The sequence below is a fragment of the Fundulus heteroclitus genome, chromosome 18 (assembly GCF_011125445.2).
Source record: "Fundulus heteroclitus isolate FHET01 chromosome 18, MU-UCD_Fhet_4.1, whole genome shotgun sequence".
NCBI classification, from domain to species: Eukaryota; Metazoa; Chordata; class Actinopteri; order Cyprinodontiformes; family Fundulidae; genus Fundulus; species Fundulus heteroclitus.
The window spans coordinates 38,765,402-38,780,395 of NC_046378.1; the positions used below are offsets into that span (position 1 = coordinate 38,765,402).

Consider the following 14,994-nt stretch of genomic DNA (forward strand, 5'->3'; position numbering starts at 1 on the left):
GTGAGACGGGTCCAAACGGCAGTAGTTTTGCCATGTTGTGGGTTAGAAAAGGAAAATAATTTGAACCAGAGGTGGGCCCAAATCATTCTGAAGTTCATTTCTCAAGTCCTGAGTCTGAAATTTCTAATTTCAAGTCTTTGAGTCTTTAATAATGTTGAAATACATGTTAAATGTAAATAATAGAACATGTGGTCTTTTTAAATCAGTATTTACCACAAAACGTGATGAAACCAGATTAACTGACCTTACAAAACAGTAAAATTAAACTTCAAGAACAGTCCTGCTTTCAACTATATTTTTCATTATATTCAGTGAAAAATGCAACAGCAGAACTTCATATTCAGAACCAAAAAAAATTACCATTAGGAGCATTTTTTGTCCTTAGCTTTTCTTTTCTTTTTTATCTGGTTAATCTGATTGGCTGTGCTGCATCTCACAGCCATGCATACAGAGAGAAGATAGACGTCTGCGTTTGTAGATACTGAGTGAAATTAATTAATGGTGTACACTTTATAAATCATAGATGTCTAAGGTTTAGATTTTGGGTAAAATAAAGTATTTTCAAGCAAACAGATTCAAGTCACAAGTCTCTGAACACTTTTTCAGATCAAGTATGAGGTCATAAAACCAACGACTGGCCGAGTTCACCTCTGGTTTCTACATTATCTGTAGAACGCTGGTCTACGTCGGTTCTGACGTTTAGCAGCCAATAACTAAAGGATCTAAACTGGTGTAGGACAACATGCACAATCCAAATCCCTTCAGGAATATTTCTAGTATTTTACCGTTTTTAAATGTATTCCTCTATTACATTTTTTTATATTTTTGTGAGTTTTAGTGAAATTGTAGATGAATTATGGCACGGTCTTAAAATTCCCCAGGAGGCCAAATGTTAGCCGTGTTTTTCAGGACGATGAGTCGCGTGTTCTTCACACGTTCATCATTTGTTTGGTGATAAACCAGAAGGGTTCAACATTTAATAAACGAGCAGCTCGTACTTTAAGCTCCTTTTAATAACAGTGAAAACATCTAAACAAGACACAAAAGTGAAACAAAATAATTAGCAGGGAGCATATTCCCGACTCCTTCAGCTCATTTTGTTTCCACAAGTTCTCTCCAAATTAACGCAAGGAGAACCGACCGGGTTTATATTGAGAGGAACGCCTCCCAGCAACAGTTTAACGAAGGCGGAGACGACCTCGGACAGGATGCGAGTGTGAAGAGTCCACAGCGATCTTTCTGCAGTCCATGTTTTTATGTTATGCACGATTTTTGTGTTGGTGAGACCAGAACCCGTTTTTTTCCTCTTCTCATGTCAGCTGTTTGGTCTCTGCCGTTAGTTTTCGCTCTCCTTCCCTTTTGTTGGGTACGTACGGCAGCCTGGAGGCCGACCGCGTCTTCTGCCACTCCACAAACTCATCTAGCAGCACAGGCCCTGCAGGGAACAAGAAGTCCACTTAAGGATTGTACATCCACTGTTTATTTTAGAAACCTAAATATGACCGACTAAAAAAAACCCAAAACAATCACTGGTGATTCTCCAAATGAAGTTAAAGCAACAACGTCCTGAGCTTCTAACCTTCAGTGATCACCTGCTCATTGCTGCCATTTATGGTGAAGGAAGGTAGGGAAGCCTTTATTCTGCACATGTGGTTTAAAATCATTAATATCACAGAAAACTTCCTGCTATGAGCAGTTTTCTCTGGCCGTATGACTGTTGTAACATTACTACAACAAACACATGACAATGTACAAATAAATACTTCAATAGTCAAAGTTTCACACACAGACTCTTATCAGGCTTTCCACTACGTGTATGTGATTGTGGAGCACCGCCACACTTTCAGAATTAATTTTAAATCTATGTTAAAACCATTTTAGGCGTATGATATTGCATAGCTACTCTATATTTGCACACTTATTCTAATAAGAGTTTTAAATGAATTTCAATATCATGAGACGTTAAAATTGAAGTTATTGAGTCAGAGCAGAGAGGAGACCCGCTCCGTTTTCACACTGCAGAAGTATAACGCAAAGCTGCTGATGATTCCGTCCTGGATTATAAAGTGGAATATAAATATATTTTGGACCATAAGGAGCACCGGATTATAAAGGTGCATTAAATATTCTCCCCAAGTGTGTAATATCCCCCCTCCACGTCCACAGCTCACTATCCGTCTCTATCAGGAGGACAGAGTAGCTGGACTACGCTGCCCTGTGTCTAACATAAGGCCAAAACAATCGTGAATTTTATATTGAATTACTTAATTAAGTTTATTGTTGCTAGCGCGTACTCCAGGCTGCTTTACATGAATGCACTTCTAGTTTAGACATTACAGTCAGGCAGTCTGTAGACAGCTCAGGGGTCCTATCAGGTAGTGACACAGTGTACCGTAATGCTCCTAATGTCCATTGAGCGGAGCGGCTTCGTTGCTAACCAAAGTTGTATTTACACATTTTAACAGATTGTTGAGCGCATTGTACCACATAAAATCAGTCAGTAAGGAAAATGGCGATCAGATATATTGAATTTTGAGACGATTTAAGGATTTTAAGTGCTCCTCATAGTCCAAAAAATACAGTAAATACAGTTTTTAATCTAGTCTTTTTTTTCTCTGAAACTGTTGCACTACAGTAATTACCTGAATACCACAAAGCTTGAATCACTAATTCACTTCGTTCAATGGCTGTGATTACCATCTTAGTAAAATTAGACAAATTAGATTCAGGCAATGTTTAAAAATAATCCATTATTTTATAAAGTAATTTTAACGTATGTGACTCCTCCCTGTATAATATTTCAGAAACGTTTCTCCCTGGGAGTCGGGTTTGCTTCTGGGATACTCACACGCCCCGTCTTCATCGTAGTTACTGAGGTCCGTGTTGATGGTTCTGCTGAACTCCAGAACGTTGTACCACTGGTCTTTGTTCAGTCCTTTGTACTTTGACTGCTGTGGGGGTGGAGAAAAAAAAGTTGTTAATAAAAACAGGCAGAAAGCATTTCTTAGCTATAGATGTTCATGGTACCAAAGAAAGGACGACGTGCTAAAGGTGTTGAATGTGAGAGCAGCCGGGCTGCATCAGTAACTGGACCATTACAAAACAATTGTTTTTAGAAGAGTTAATTGCTTATCTAAGCCGACTTATGTCAAATGTTGGCTTAAACATTTGACATAAGTTTAACCGGCATTGTGCCTCGTATTGGGAGGGAGAGTTGGCGTCTAACAGCTGACCTCAACGCATCGCAGCCGCTAGCAAAAAGCATCTGAACCAACCGCAATGTTTAAAATGTTTCATGCTTTTACTCGCCGGGGAAACCAGTTAGAAATAACTGATCAGATATGCCCTCGATTTGGGACACATTGCAAAGAATCAGAACCCCAACATAAACAGCAGCTCCTCTCTGACAGCGTCCATTTATCCTCCGCTGCACGGCCGAGTCGTTGACGATGGGTGACATGAGCGCCGCGTCACAGACTGCGACGCGCTGGACCCCACGTTCACACGCAGGCTCAAAGGCTGAGTTTTCAGAAATAAGCGTGTGGGTAAACATTTTTACGCATTTTGGTCTTTATTCACACGAATACGACAGACGTCTGGCTACGTGTGGACTAGGCAATGGGGGGTCAGTGCGTTACTTTCTGTACACAAATGAGCGTGATTTACCTCCAGGAACTGGCGGAAGACGGGAAAGAGAGGCCAGGTCCTCCCCAGCAGCAAAGCCAGCATGGATGTAGCGGTTTCCATGTCCAAACTCCTCTGGTTCGTGTCCTGACAACGTAAACAAAACTAAGTGTGATGAGCAGGCACCGAGACGACCTGAGCTGCTTCTCATTCTCCAAACTTCTGCCAAACGGAGCTTCAAGGAAACATTTTTAGAAAAAAAAACAACTGCGTACATCACTTCAAAGCCATGACATTTAGCCATCTTTGCCACCAAGTGTCAGATCAACAATGTTGCTTTAATACTGTTTCTCAGTCAAAAAGCACTGAGTGATTTAAATAAAAGGAATCTGAAAATATCAAAAATCATTTAGACACACGGCATAACAAGCAGACAAGTTCTAATCCTACTGCAACATGCACCCTTTCAATCAGATAATAAATAAGCTAACAGACCGAGCAAACTCACTCCAAGTGGTGTTTCTGATTTGAAAAGAATAGTTAAATGATTTTAAAGAGAATTATTGATTTCAACTAAATTTTTGCTGAGCATGGCATCAGAACAAAAAGCTTTGGCAGCAGCCAGAAACACCATGTCATTCACCATTATAACACGAGAGTTAAATCACTGTACAGCAGCACGCCTTAATAAACTTACTCTGGCAAAGTCAAAAGCATATCTGTAGATGTTTTTGAAGGCCGCGGCGTCGTTGAGCTCACTGCGTAAATACTCCAGTTTGCTTTGTAACCGCTCCGTGCCGTCGCATCTGGAAAACACAAACACAAACGTCAGCGTCAGAAATATTGATTATGGTTAAAAATGTAAACAAGGGGGGAAAAGTATGAAGCACCTACTGTAATACTGTCATTCCCCTGAGCCATTCGTCTTTTGTAAAGTATCCCATTTTAGCCGCGTCTAGATGCCAGGCCAAAACTAACATTATAATCTGGAACAAAGATGAAGTTGAGCAGGATTCAGGTATTTATTCGAGCCTCGGAGAACAGGATCCACGTTTTAGTCTGACTCACATTCTCTGGTTCCACGCCGATATCTTCACAGAACTTCTCCATGGCTTCCGGGTCGACCACCTTTTCAGGGCCGGCGTATTTGTGGAACCACGCCAGGCACTTCTTACTGGAAAACTGCCTTTCGGTGCCGTTGGGCTTCACGCCGCGGACCTGAGGACGAGTGAAACTACAACACAGATCGCAAGTTAAGTCCAGCTTCCTGAAAAGAGATTAGGATAAACAGCGATATCAGGTTTTCAGGTTTAGGAGCTCAAACAGCTGAAGACAAACGCTCTCCACATCTGAACTCCAGACTTTTCCAGACCAGGATTTCCAGACTTATTGGTCTGATTTGAGATTAAATATAAAAGCTTTATAAATTATAAATTCAGGCTTTAATTCCAGACAAGCACCTCAATAGCTTGATGGATAAATGTACGGTTTGATGTAGAGATTGACTGATACAGGGTTCTTTTATGGCCGATTATTTACCGATTATTTTAACATCAGTCTAGCCGATACCCGATATCTGTTGCCGATTAGTTTTGGGGCCGATTCTTGATGCTGATACGGCGCTTTCTTCTTCCATTTACATGATGTGAAATATTTGTAATCGTTGTCATTTTCAAGTCTCAAAACTTGCGTTTAAACCCAAGAACATTAACAGTGAGCTTTAGCTTCAGTTTGAAAGGTACACTGAAAAAACTCGCATCACGACCAGTGGCGGTTGGCCCATAGGGGCGACGACAACAAAGAGACACATATTTTGTCATGTGGTAAGTGAGTTTGAATATTGGGCTATATGTTGAAAGGATTTTGGAAGGTGCTGTGAACATTGCATCAGGTACATAATTTTGTCAGCTGATAATTTTTTTTTCATATTTTGAAATTCTGTTCTGTTGTGAAATCCATTGTGAAACAATGTTTGGCTGAAGATAATGGCAGTACAGTATGGTGTATGCCTGAATTATAGTGTTGTATTTAATACTGTTCCTTTCCTAAATAAGACCTAATATAGCTGTAAATGGTTGAATGTATCTGTAAGCTGCAGATTCTGAGAAGGGAATTAAACGCTTATTGTGGAATCGTAGTAATTTTCCGACATTTAATTTAAATACATGTACTGGGTTAGGCAGGGAAATCTATTGGCCAGCCCCACCAAGATGTTTTTTCACCAGCCGCCACTGATCATGACTCTTAGGAGAGCGCTTAATGAACGTGTCATCAGCAAGAAAAGAGCCTCTTTTAGTTCAGTGGCAAGGAGGAGGAGAACAAACACAGACCGCCGCCGTAATGTACAGACATCATTTTCTGTAAAGTTAAACGCTGAACGGATAGTGATCAGTAATTGTTTTCATGTGCGTACGTGATTCTCAATGGGAACCAACACACGCCAGCTGGAGATCAGACGTTGGGTCTTTTTAATGGATCGGAAAACCGATGCACGTATCGGCCGATGCCGATACAGGAAAAAAGAGAAATAAGTATTGACCAGTCGATGTATCGGTCAACCAGTAGTTTAGCGGATAAATGGATGAAGAGGCTGGAGAAAGGATTCAGGGTGGACTAAAGGGACGACAGACGACTAAGAAAATCTGACTTAGCATAAAGTCAGGAAACATTTACGTCTCCATAGTCAATGTTCCTTTTCCATACGTCTCCAAGCTGTAAAGCGTCAGAGGTTTGGTGTAAATGGAGAATTGAGAGAAACCACCTTTGACATGGCCTTTGTTTATGGCCATTTAAACCAGATCATATTCTCAGTTTATGACTGTAGATAAAGACAAACCAAGAACAGCAAAGGTGTTTCATTTTATGGTTCTCTGAAGCATCCCAAATGGAGGAAGAGCATAGAGATTTCTGACCTCACAACATAAATGAGCAAAATAAAAAAAAAGTTTGGTGTTTCTGTGGGACTTCTTTCAGGGTAAAGAAAACTCTCCAGGCCACTCCAGAGTGGAACGCATACTTCTAGCTGAATAGCTACACGGACATAACAAAAAGCAGACAACCTACCTTGTAATTTTACACTTGTGCCCGTGTTCTTCGGAGTCAGGCAGTTTCCTCTTCTTCACAGGCATTATGGGAACTTTACTGGGCTTTCCTAGCTGGGCTTAATGGAATAAGACAGTAAAATGGTTAGGAATTGGGAAAATAACTGCCGATTGCTCTGGATTATTGCACATTTTAGAAATACCAAATTTCTGGACTATAAGATGCACTTAAAATCCTTAATTCTTCTAAAATAAAATGTACGGTGTGCCTTATGTATGATTACCATTTTCCTTACTGACTGATTTTATAGTACAATGTGCTCAAAAATCTGTTAAAATGTGTAAGTATGACATTGGTTAGCAATGAAGCCGCTCCGCTCAGAATATTACGGTACTGTGTCACTACCTGATAGGACCCCTGAGCTGTCTACCAGACTGCCTGACTGTAATGTCTAAACTAGAAGTTCATTCATGTAAGGCAGCCTGGAGTACGCGCTAGCAACAATAAACCTGGTAAGTTAATTCAATATAAAAGTTTATTTTGGCCTTATGTTAGAAACAGGGCAGTGTAGTCCAGCTCCTCTGTCCTCCTGACAGAGACGGACAGAGAGCTGTAGACGTGGAGGAATGATGTTACACACATGGGAAGGATATTTAGTGCCTTATGGTCTGAAAAATATGGTAACGAGAAAATCTGAGGGATTAAATGTAAATCTGATCTCCTTTTTATAACCTAAAACATCTTAAATCTAGATTTTGAGTATTAGGTTAAGTTGCACATTAGATCTGTATGTTTTGTTCCCTTCATTACTTTGGTCAACTTTTAAAATGTTTATGCTCCTGAAAGTATCTTACAGTACTTTAGAGGATTAAAAACAACGCATTATTGTTATTTTCCACTACTAAGTCTGTCCTAAAATATTGATTTAATATTTGGCAAAGAACTGTCAACAGTAGCCCTCATAAATCTGACTGTAATAAGATGTTACGGTTAGCTAGCTCAGATTATAAGAACTGTATTCACACTCAAACATCAAATTTAAGTTATATCTACCTAAAATAAGTTATTTGGACGAGTTAACTGATTTCCACTGTGTTTATGTGGGTATTACATTATAATAGGCCTTAGAAATTAAAATGTTTCATTTGCAGAAACTCACAGAGACCCTGTACACAGAGACGCTGTTATATCAACACCTCCACCTGACCGAGCAACTCAGAGGCGTTCTGCGGCCATTTAAAGTCTGAGCAAAGATATAATCATGTTTACGAAATAAGCTATCAAAGTTAAAAAGTGTCTGCTGTGAGACGCTGGGCTCATGTCCACAGGGAACAATGTGTCAGATCAGCACATAAGGGACAAACAGAGTCAAACTTATTTAAATAAAACAGTAAAAAAAAAAAAAAAAAAACAGACTGTAGAAATATTAAAGGTTTTACTAAGAAAACTAAAAACTAAATCACAATCAAACATACATTCAAACTAGGCCTGAACAGTATATGAAAAATATGTAATAATATAAACAAGGTAATGTGTTGAAGGCCATTTTTATTCCAAGAGTTCATTCTTCATATGCTAATATTACACATTGCTACTGGCTACAGCAGCTTTAGATGTTTACATGTTTATGTTTGAAGACATAAGAGGGGGGTGAGGAACAGATCTGATCATGAGCGCCATATTCAGCAGGAATTTGCTAATAGCAAGCAGCCAATTTTAAGTTTAGGATACGCTGCAATAAAAAGTTAATTTAAGAAAACTGCAGATGAACTAAATTCATATTTGCTACTGATGTCAATCCAGATGTATAAACCGGCTAATGCAACATAGAGAGCCAGTCCCAGTTTTTTTATTACGGCAGCATCATCTGTAAGCGCATTTAGGACCGTAACAGTAATATGTTAAAGAAATTGACAACAGTTTAAAATGACTTACCGTGTTTCTAAAAGTTAATCACCAAGAAGCTTTATTGTCATTATGCGTTACCATAATCACATTTTTGGTGAGCAGACACCGGCTGCTGAATAGTAATGAAACTAAAAATGGTTCATAGTGACTTTGATTTAAAATTTCAGTCCCGTATTTATTGATGGGATTAACCTGTGTTCCTATAAACCTTTAACTTCTGGATGTAAAAAGCAGATCAGCCCGTGAATCACTGCTCTGTGTGTTGTTTTTTTGTTCTTACCTGTAAACTTCTGGCTGCCTTGTCCATTCAAATCAACAAGATTCTAAAAAAGGTAAAAACAATTTAATACATTTCCAATAAAAACTTTACATTCAAAACACTCTAAAATTAGAAAAGAAAAAAAAAAAGTTTAAACTTTATGTAATGAAAGCAATACTCACAAGCTTATCCAGCGTTTCTGATATTTTACCGATGTCTGCCAGGCCGCACGAGTCGATCCGATGACCTGCAACACAATCACAGGCAGAATATGTTAGAATATTTAAAACCTGAAAAAAATGGTTTATTCTAGCTTTGTTCAGGTTCCCACTGACCTGCATGCATCCCTTACCGCACCAGGTGTTAGGGCTGGGCGGTTAATCAGATATTGATCTTGATTATGATTTGGGTTTTCAACGATCATAAAAAACACAATAAACGATATTTGTCCCTTAGTCGTCTCTCGGGGTGTCATGTGTCGTGAATCCAGCGCCGCTGCCTGAAATGTTGAGCAAGGCTAAAGACGTCGCCGTTGGTAGAAAAGAGATGAAACGGATTCAGTGGTGTGGAAACATCGTGGGTTGGGCTGGGCGATATGGATTAAAAAATAAATCTCCGATTTTATCATACCAAATCCGATTAATCGATTTTTCCCTCCTTTTTGTTTCATTAAAGAAATTATTTTAAAACCTTGCTTTTTATGTCAAGCATTTCGTCAGGGAGTTGACCTGAATTCAAAGTGCAACTAAAAACAAGCTGTGAAACATGCTTGTAAAACAAGATGGCAGCCGTGCCATTATAAACAATGAAAATATAACTAAACATTTGCTGCTAGTGGTATTACACATTGAGCTAAGAACAGGCTTCACTGCACTTGTGAACTTCAAACTAAGTTTAAAAAAAGTAAATAAGTAAATGAAGTACCTCGTATTATGGTTAAAAAAAGTTTCTACTTAACATTTTGACAATAATTTTGCCTAAACATTTATCCAGCATCACATGCTGTTCTCTTCATGGAAACCAAATGAGTGTACTGGCAAAATAAAATCCAGATTTTCCAAAAATGAAATCTTAAAGAATTGTAAATTCGAATTAATCCAATAAATCGATTTATCGCCCAGCCCTAATCGTGGGTACGGGGAAGCAGGCGTTGCACGGTTAGCTATAGCGTGCTAACCCTGCTCCTCCATTCATTTCCTATGGAGCGACGAGGCGACAGGCGCCTGCAGCAAAGCTACTGCAGAAATTCATGCGCGGGAAATTTTACGCTCGTACTTGATGACGTCAGACGCGACGCGAGAAAGTCGAACAACGTTCAACTTTTGTGGCCGTCACATGGCTCTACAGTCATTTATCTGATCCACCACGAGGTGCGTCCTCAAAATGATGATGACTCCTCGTCTCTAATATGAACCCGGGGATGTTTTTCTTATGTAGAGTAGACATAAAAGCAAGATTTCAGTCAATTCCAGGTAAATCTTCTGACTCTTCATCCTTGTCGGTGACAGACTGCTTTGAAAATATCAAAACCCTCCAATTTTATCACCAACAAGATTTCTGGGAAATCCACCAGCGTGATTTGAAAAGCTGTCGCTGTGTGTTGGTTCTTCCCTGCGGTGAAAGCCATTAGTTGCTGACGTTGGTCACTCCCAGGAGGGACTAAAGACTTTATTTATCTCATTTTTATCCAACTTTTTTTCCCCTAAATGTTTGAAATCCTGCGGAAAACGTGTCACGGCCAGTTTTATGTTCGATAAACTCGTGTTAATATTGACGATTAATCTTGTTAAATAATCGAGATCTCAGTTTCAATCAAAAATAATAGTGATTATAATTTTTGCAATAATCCAGCAGCCCTACTAAGTTATTCAAGTAAATTTTGTGAATTTTTTCATTTAAGCTGTGATTTACAAACAGATCTCATGTCGGCTAAAGACTTCAACAGTTATCAGAAATCAACATCGGGGCAGAAATAATCAAATAATCAAACAAACCATCACTTCAAACCAAGTATCAAATCATGTTGGAAAACAGGATTAAATTCAAAATATTTAATATATTCAAACATATTGCTGGTAACTCATCACAGGAGGAAAAAGCCTGGCGCTGGATCAGCTGGCATTGGTAACATAAAAAACTCTTAATCTGCCTTGTATTTGATTGTCACATTTCCCTGAAATGCCGTCGTCATACCGAAGCAGTTGTCTGCTAATGGCGTGTCTTTTTATTATGTGTGTAAGATAATAAACGCTTCTAACATGACTTCAAGAGAGGTTTGACATTTGTGCTGTTTGTTTTTAAGTTAGACGGGTTTTACGTTGTGTTTGGGCTGGAAAAAGTCAAGATCTGGCAACGCAGTGTAGTGCTGTGTCCATTCAATTAACTCAAGTCAATTATAAGCAGACGCTGCGATAAACAGGAGCGTTGAAGTCAGGCTGAACTCTGAAGAAACATTCATACTAGGAGAAACTACAGCAGAACAGGAGCAGAGCTTTCTTCTGCCTGCAAATAACCCAAATTTCTTCCATTTAGCTGAATTACTGAACAGCTTCCAGCCTGCCTATGCCACCGGGTCTGCGCCAGAGTATGTGGGCGCTTAGCCTAGGCAGACTAGACTATAAAAATCATAATTACACATTATTTAGAGTAAAAATTATAGCCTGATGTGAGATTTCCAGTATGAAGAACGTTTGTGATTTAGAGACCGTATAAAGCGACTCTGCACCGCCCATCACCACAACTAAACTTAAATTCTCAACCTGAAAACTGTGGCATGCTATGCTATTGGTGACAAACTATAATGAAAGTTAAATTAATTAATTGAATATGAAAGCCTTGCGAGTAGCTTTAATATTGGTGTTATGCTTTTATTTAATGATTATCATTCTGGTTTAGGTCATTTATAAAAACTTAAAATCCTTCTCGTCTACGGACTACGGACCATTCGGGTCGCACCCAAACCCTGTGTCAGAAGCTTAGGGCCCCACAAAACCTCACATTTTAAAAACAGATCTAAAAATGTTAGATTTTATTCAAATTGGCATGAGAATACTACTGAATCTGATTTGATATTGTTAACAAAAGATAAAATATTTTAAAAAATGCTCAAAACAGAAATGTGAGATTTAAAAGAAATCGTCCTGTTTATGCTGTAAAAAGTGTACAGAATAATATTTATTGTTTTACGTTAACATAGTTACAATCTGTGAGTTTTATTTTTTTCTCTGTGTTTGACTTCAATTTGTCCACAAACACGTATATATGCAGATAAATTAGTGGTGATTGCTTTTAAATCCAGCCGACTAAACCTGGATCTCTCCCCCAGATTACGCCTAATCTGTATCGTAAAACTGTTAGTGGTGATCTGGACAGGAAGGCCCCCCCAATTAAAACTCTGCCTAAGGCCCCATAAAACCTGGGGCCAGCCCTGCCATCTAACACACTAACAGCTAACAAGAACTGCGTCACAAGCTGAATTTCTTTCCTCCCGAACCGCGTCCAGGCTCGAAGCTGCCTCCTAAACGCCGACCGACAACCGTAATTCATCCGCAGCAGGAAATGTGGCTGAAAACGGGACCGCAAACTGGAACCCAGGCTGGGTTTGGTCCAAATCTGTGGTCCAATCTGTGAAAAATAACTACGTGTCTGACGACGTGCAGCCCGCAAACGTGATTTGAAACAAAACGCTTCGGTCTATCGAGACTACGTCTTCCTCACAAACGCAGTCGGGATGTTTTTTGTGCCTTATTGAAAAGTCTCTGAACGTTGGGGGTTTCAACGTTTAAGTCAAATGCGACAGTTGATGCTAATGTTAGCAGCAGCAGCCTGAAAGCCAGTCACGGTGGCCCATAATCGCAATTTCCCCCCCCCCCCCCCAAATTCATCTGTAAACTAATCATTGACACAAACTAGAAGTTAAATGACATCTAAAATAGCACGTTAAATCCTTACAGTGTCATAAATGTTTTTGACAATAAGCAGTTTTCTTTGTTAGCAAGCTAACGCTAACGGCACACCGCGGGTCCCAGAGCTGCTGCTTTTTTTTTTTTTTTCTTACGTTGGCTTATTTATCAACACGAAATTCTAAAGATGAATACATTTATTTTAGACTTAAACGATATTACAGAGTTGACTGAGTTAATACGCGTTACTTATTAAACTCGGTAATTCGTGTTAAACACTTACTGTTTCCAGCTTCACTCTGCCTTAAATTACTTCCACACTGTGCCGAGGCTTCAGCTGTACCGGTGTTTCCGTAGGAGTGGGCGATACCATCACTAAGCTGGGCGGGGGGGTGGGAGCCCACAAACCTCACCACTATAAAATAAACTCTCGCCAGATAGTCGATTTTTCTCACTTGCGTATTGAAATACATCATGTAATACACGATAAATACAAAAATATTAAACAATATAACCGCAAACCATGCGGAGAAAAACAATAGAATAAAACCGCATCCACCCTCCATAGAGGAAGAAGTGAAATCTCCCGCTTTTTTTTAACGAGTAGTCCTCTTTTTTGACACAAGCATGCGGGAAGACCTGCTATGGAAGACCGAAACAGACATAATTCAAAATATTAATAGAAACATAAATGGCCTAGTAAATAAACTAATACACTTATATTATATACCAAAACTTAATATACCAAAACTTAATGTTAAATCCTTAGTGTTATATATATATATATATATATATATATATATATATATATATATATATATATATATATATATATATATTTGAATATAAGCAGTTCACCGCGGGCAGTGTTGGGTAAATTACTTTAAAAATGTAATCTGTTACAGTTACAAGTTACTTTGTTTAAAATGTAATTGTAGTGTAACTTTTTTGATTACTTTTAAAAAGTAATGTAACTAATTACTTTTTGAATACTATAAGGTAGTATTATAGTACTATAAGGAGTATTGACCCATGTTCAACATTTAATTTTTGAGAACTGAATGTGAACCTTAAAAAAAGCACTAAGCTGAAAGGGAACTGCAGACAGGCAATCACAGGATGTCCACAAGAAGAGATGCCAGCACCAGGCATGTAAGATGCTCGTTAAATTTCCATTGCTTGAAGGCTGTCATTTTTGATGCGCTGCTTGAGCTGAAATAAAACCGTGAAACGTCCGCTAGCTTGCTGTTCTTTCAGAAGGCTCCACCAGCACAGGATGGATCATCAGAGTGATAGAGACAAGGAGCCGTAGCGGGAAACTGCGATACAGGGCGCGAAGCAATAAAAATATCATTACATATTTCGCAAAGGTTTTTCTTTATATTTTTAAAAAATTTAACTAAATTTGTAATTCTTAATATTTTCAGAAGTAACTGTAACTGAATTACATATTTTCTCATTGTAACTGTAACAAATTGCAGTTACTCTTTTTTTGTAATTAAATTACGTAACGTCGTTACATGTAATCCGTTACTCCCCAACACTGACCGTGGGTCCCAGAGCTGCTTTTTTTTGTCTTACGTTGGCTTAGTTATCAACACAAAAAGAAGTGAAATCTCCTGCTTATTTTTTTAAGTAGTCCTCTTTTTTTGACACAAGCATGCGAGAAGACCTCTGTATGGCAGACTGAAACAGACAGAATTAAAAATATTAATAGAAACATAAATGGCCTAGTAAATAAACTAATACACTTATATTATATACCAAAACTTAATATACCAAAACTTAATGTTAAATCCTTAGTGTTATATATATTTTTGAATATAAGCAGTTCACCGCGGGTCCCAGAGCTGCTTTTTTTTTTTGCCTTACGTTGGCTTAGTTATCAACACAAAAAGAAGTGAAACCTCCTGCTTTTTTTTAAGTAGTCCTCTTTTTTTGACACAAGCATGCGAGAAGACCTCTGTATGGCAGACAGAAACAGACAGAATTAAAAATAGAAATATGTAAATGGCCCGGTAAATAAACTAATACACTTAAAATGTACCAAAACACAAGAAATAATTGTGTATTTATAACTAGCTCTTTGTTTCAAATATTCCATTTACTTTATCTGTTGTTTATCATGTTTGACAATCAAATTCTTTTCTCTAATTGCTTCCAACACATTATTTATTATTAAACAGCATATACCTGTCCTGTGTAAACAAAAATTCAGTGGGGTTTCACAGCAACAATGGACCATTGAGGAAATGGCAT

The 14,994-nt window shown here is 38.5% G+C and overlaps 1 protein-coding gene across 1 annotated transcript; it reads right to left on the bottom strand.

Moving 5' to 3' along the window:
• Window positions 1-995: 995 nt before the first annotated feature.
• Window positions 996-13,105, bottom strand: LOC118566663 (DCN1-like protein 5). Its single transcript, XM_036149546.1, has 10 exons — window positions 13,019-13,105; window positions 9,016-9,080; window positions 8,855-8,897; window positions 6,688-6,784; window positions 4,693-4,858; window positions 4,519-4,610; window positions 4,322-4,430; window positions 3,667-3,771; window positions 2,849-2,951; window positions 996-1,435 (listed from the first exon to the last, which is right to left on the bottom strand). The coding sequence occupies exons 4-10, from the start codon at window positions 6,750-6,752 to the stop codon at window positions 1,311-1,313; spliced, it is 765 nt and encodes a 254-aa protein (XP_036005439.1). The 5' UTR covers window positions 6,753-6,784; window positions 8,855-8,897; window positions 9,016-9,080; window positions 13,019-13,105; the 3' UTR covers window positions 996-1,310.
• Between the last annotated feature and the right edge of the window lie 1,889 nt (window positions 13,106-14,994).

Excerpts from the sequence above, each read along its gene's own strand:
- LOC118566663 (XM_036149546.1), bottom strand. The coding sequence starts at position 6,752 with ATGCCTGTGAAGAAGAGGAAACTGCCTGACTCCGAAGAACACGGGCAC. Across the intron at positions 4,431-4,518 it reads AGGGGAATGACAGTATTACA|ATGCGACGGCACGGAGCGGT; the intron begins GTAGGTGCTTCA and ends TGTGTTTTCCAG. Across the intron at positions 2,952-3,666 it reads TCTTCCGCCAGTTCCTGGAG|CAGTCAAAGTACAAAGGACT; the intron begins GTAAATCACGCT and ends CCACCCCCACAG.